General features: G+C 47.7%; 1 protein-coding gene across 1 annotated transcript in view; it reads left to right on the forward strand.

The window, feature by feature from the left end:
- LOC127922706 (F-actin-uncapping protein LRRC16A-like) overlaps window positions 1-5,000 on the forward strand; it is a 14,563-nt gene that overhangs the window by 843 nt on the left and 8,720 nt on the right. The window contains exons 2-4 of the mRNA XM_052506593.1: window positions 589-687; window positions 3,909-4,037; window positions 4,349-4,480. Of these exons, the coding sequence (XP_052362553.1) occupies window positions 589-687; window positions 3,909-4,037; window positions 4,349-4,480 (360 nt within the window). The remainder of the gene's footprint in view (window positions 1-588; window positions 688-3,908; window positions 4,038-4,348; window positions 4,481-5,000) is intronic.

Raw genomic sequence — 5,000 nt, forward strand, 5'->3', positions numbered from 1 at the left:
ACTCTTAAAGCCCAGAGAAGACTGAAGGTGAGTCAGTCTCTTAAACCCCAGAGAAGACTGAAGGTGAGTCAGTCTCTTAAACCCCAGAGAAGACTGAAGGTGAGTCAGTCTCTTAAAGCCCAGAGAAGACTGAAGGTGAGTCAGTCTCTTAAAGCCCAGAGAAGACTGAATGTGAGTCAGACTCTTAAAGCCAGCCCAGAGAAGACTGAAGGTGAGTCAGACTCTTAAAGCCAGCCCAGAGAAGACTGAAGGTGAGTCAGACTCTTAAAGCCAGCCCAGAGAAGACTGAAGGTGAGTCAGTCTCTTAAAGCCCAGAGAAGACTGAAGGTGAGTCAGTCTCTTAAACCCCAGAGAAGACTGAAGGTGAGTCAGTCTCTTCAAACCTCTGAGGACCTGGTTGAACTATCAATCAATCAGATTATTTTTCCAATTGGGATTTGTTGTGTAGTCTGGGTACAAAAACAATTCTAACATATTCACCTCACACACAAATACAATAACAAAATCTATGATCTATAACCATTTTGCTACTTGGATATCATTGCTATGACAAATGTCTGACAGAGTAATGCTCTCTGCTCTCTTCAGATTGAGAACTACTTGTTCCGGAACCATGAGACTCGTCAATACCTCCAGGAGCAGGCCTACCGTCTCCAACAGGGCATCGTTACCACCACCACTCAGCAGGTGACACACCAGCTCAACAGTATTTAAAAACACAGTACCATGTAAATACAGGAGCAGGCCTACCGTCTCCAACAGGGCATCGTTACCACCACCACTCAGCAGGTGACACACCAGCTCAACAGTATTTAAAAACACAGTACCATGTAAATACAGGAGCAGGCCTACCGCCTCCAACAGGGCATCGTTACCACCACCACTCAGTAGGTGACACACCAGCTCAACAGTATTTAAAAACACAGTACCATGTAAATACAGGAGCAGGCCTACCGCCTCCAACAGGGCATCGTTACCACCACCACTCAGCAGGTGACACACCAGCTCAACAGTATTTAAAAACACAGTACCATGTAAATACAGGAGCAGGCCTACCGCCTCCAACAGGGCATCGTTACCACCACCACTCAGCAGGTGACACACAGCTCAACAGTATTTAAAAACACAGTACCATGTAAATACAGGAGCAGGCCTACCGCCTCCAGCAGGGCATCGTTACCACCACCACTCAGCAGGTGACACACCAGCTCAACAGTATTTAAAAACACAGTACCATGTAAATACAGGAGCAGGCCTACCGTCTCCAACAGGGCATCGTTACCACCACCACTCAGTAGGTGACACACCAGCTCAACAGTATTTAAAAACACAGTAACATGTAAATACAGCCGCAGAGGTCAGCGACGCGTGGGGGTCAGCGACGCGGGGGGGGTCAGCGACGCGGGGGGTCAGAAACACGGGGGGTCAGCAACATGGGGGGGTCAGCAACACGGGGGGGTCAGCAACATGGGGGTCAGTAACATGGGGGTCAGTAACATTGGGGGGGTCAGCAACATGGGGGGTCAGTAACATGGGGGTCAGCAACATGGGGGTCAGCAACATGGGGGTCAGCAACATGGGAGGTCAGCGACATGGGGGTCAGCAACATGGGGGGTCAGTAACATGGGGGTCAGCAACACGGGATCAGCGACACGGGGGTCAGCAACATGGGATCAGCGACACGGGGTCAGCAACATGGGATCAGCGACACGGGGGTCAGCAACATGGGATCAGCGACACGGGGTCAGCAACATGGGATCAGCGACACGGGGTCAGCAACATGGGATCAGCGACACGGGGTCAGCAACATGGGATCAGCGACACGGGGTCAGCAACATGGGATCAGCGACACGGGGGTCATAGCTCGACTTGATTTTGTTGACTTGTTGAGCGTAGCATTGTGTTTCATCACCCCACTAACAGCCTGTAATCTCCCCTGACCACTGGTTAACACTGAGGTTGCTGCTGGAGGGACTGGTGCACTTCATAAAATAGATGGCATCATGAGAAAGGAAAATTATGTGGATATATTGAAACATCTCAAAACATCAGTCAGGAAGTTAAAGCTCGGTCGCAAATGGGGTCTTCCTAATGGACAATGACACCTAGCATACTTCCAATGACCCCTAGCATACTTCCAATGACCCCTAGCATACTTCCAATGACCCCTAGCATACTTCCAATGACCCCTAGCATACTTCCAAAGACACCTAGCATACTTCCAAAGACACCTAGCATACTTCCAATGACCCCTAGCATACTTCCAATGACACCTAGCATACTTCCAATGACCCCTAGCATACTTCCAATGACACCTAGCATACTTCCAAAGACACCTAGCATACTTCCAAAGACACCTAGCATACTTCCAATGACACCTAGCATACTTCCAAAGACACCTAGCATACTTCCAATGACACCTAGCATACTTCCAAAGACACCTAGCATACTTCCAATGACACCTAGCATACTTCCAAAGACACCTAGCATACTTCCAAAGACACCTAGCATACTTCCAATGACACCTAGCATACTTCCAAAGACACCTAGCATACTTCCAAAGACACCTAGCATACTTCCAATGACACCTAGCATACTTCCAATGACCCCTAGCATACTTCCAATGACCCCTAGCATACTTCCAATGACACCTAGCATACTTCCAATGACACCAAGCATACTTCCAATGACACCTAGCATACTTCCAATGACCCCTAGCATACTTCCAATGACCCCTAGCATACTTCCAATGACACCTAGCATACTTCCAATGACCCCTAGCATACTTCCAATGACACCTAGCATACTTCCAATGACACCTAGCATACTTCCAATGACCCCTAGCATACTTCCAAAGACACCTAGCATACTTCCAATGACACCTAGCATACTTCCAATGACACCTAGCATACTTCCAAAGACACCTAGCATACTTCCAATGACACCTAGCATACTTCCAATGACACCTAGCATACTTCCAAAGACACCTAGCATACTTCCAAAGACACCTAGCATACTTCCAATGACACCTAGCATACTTCCAATGACACCTAGCATACTTCCAAAGACACCTAGCATACTTCCAATGACACCTAGCATACTTCCAATGACACCTAGCATACTTCCAATGACACCTAGCATACTTCCAAAGACGTGGCAAAATGGCTTAAGGACAATAAAGTCAAGGTATTGGAGTGGCCATCACAAAGCCCTGACCTCAATCCTATAGAACATTTGTGGACAGAACTAAAAAAGCATGTCGGAGCAAGGAGGCCTACAAACCTGACTCAGTTACACCAGCTATGTGAGACACGATGCTTAGTGATTCATTTCATGGTGAAGATGAGACATGATGCTTAGTGATTCACTTCATGGTGAAGATGAGACACGATGCTTAGTGATTCATTTCATGGTGAAGATGAGAGATGATTCTTAGTGATTCATTTCATGGTTAAAATGAGACATGATTCTTAGTGATTCATTTCATGGTGAAGATGAGACATGATTCTTAGTGATTCATTTCATGGTGAAGATGAGACATGATTCTTAGTGATTCATTTCATGGTGAAGATGAGACACGATTCTTAGTGATTCATTTCATGGTGAAGATGAGACACGATTCTTAGTGATTCATTTCATGGTGAAGATGAGACACGATTCTCAGTGATTCATTTCATGGTGAAGATGAGACACGATTCTTAGTGATTCATTTCATGGTGTGACGGTTTGTATTTCCTGTAATTTGAGAGGAGCGTGAAGAGATGGTATTGTCATCTGAAGATGATTGAAGATTGTCCTCAAGATGCTCTGAAGTCCAGTCTACTATTCCTCTCAGATTGTCTGTATTAGGTTTCACTGCTAGACAGGTAACTGCTTTGTTCCTGTCTCACACTCTTCTTCTTCTTCAGATGATTGACAGGATCTGTGTGAAAGTCCAGGACCATCTCAACTCCCTGAGGAACTCAGAGACAGACGTGGTCTTAAACGACGTCAAGACGGCCGAAAACCTGATGAAGGATGCCAGGAACTCCAAAACGGTGACTGGTCATTTTACTCTGGGCATTTAGTTAAGATCTAACCCATAATCCAACATTTTGAATGTTACAACCCTTTTTCTAACCCTTTCCTCCTCTCCCCTCCTCTCCTCCTCCTGTCCTCTCCTCCTCCTCCTGTCCTCTCCTCCTCCTGTCCTCCTCTCCCCTCTCTTCCTCCTCCTGTCCTCCTCTCCCCTCTCTTCCTCCTCCTCCTACTCTCCCCTCTCTTCCTCCTCCTCCTCCTCTCCCCTCTCTTCCCCCTCTCCCCTCTCTTCCTCCTCTTCTCCTCCTGCTTTCTATTCTCCTCCCCCCAGCTGCTTCCTAACCTGTACCACCTGGGAGCAGCGTCCAGAGAAGAAGTCAACGGTCAGTCAGTAGGACCCATCCAGGAGAAACTGGAGTCCATGGCTGGAGAGGTGGCCAGGGTCATGGATGAACAGCTACAGGTAGGGAGGGGGACCATGGTTTTAAACAGGCACAAAAAGTCAAGGAAGTCAGTGTTTGAAGAAAACTGATGATGGGTCAAAATGTTGATGAGGGGCCTCCCGAGTGGCGCAGCGGTCTAAGACACTGCCTCGCAGAGCTAGAGGCGTCACTACAGACCCGGGTTCGATCCCGGGCTGTATCACAACCAGCCGTGATCGGAGTCTCATAGTGTGGCACATGTGGCTAGCCTCCGGGTTAAGACGGCGGGTGTTAAGAAGAAGCGCGGTTTGGCGGGTCATGTTTCGGAGGACGCATGACTCGACCTTCGCCTCCCGAACCCGTTAGGGAGTTGCAGCGATGAGACAAGATCGAAATTGCCGAGAAAAATTGGGTAAAACAAGATATCTGTCTATAAATTAGACTAGAATATGATGCTCTGAACAGGATCCATCTCCAGAAAGGTGTTTGTTTCAAAGAGCAGGGTTCTGACATCCTGAAAGACAGTTTGACCAGAGCGGATGTTATTGGTTTGGGCAGCAG

The sequence above is a fragment of the Oncorhynchus keta genome, unplaced genomic scaffold, assembly GCF_023373465.1.
Source record: "Oncorhynchus keta strain PuntledgeMale-10-30-2019 unplaced genomic scaffold, Oket_V2 Un_contig_26782_pilon_pilon, whole genome shotgun sequence".
Taxonomy (NCBI): Eukaryota; Metazoa; Chordata; class Actinopteri; order Salmoniformes; family Salmonidae; genus Oncorhynchus; species Oncorhynchus keta.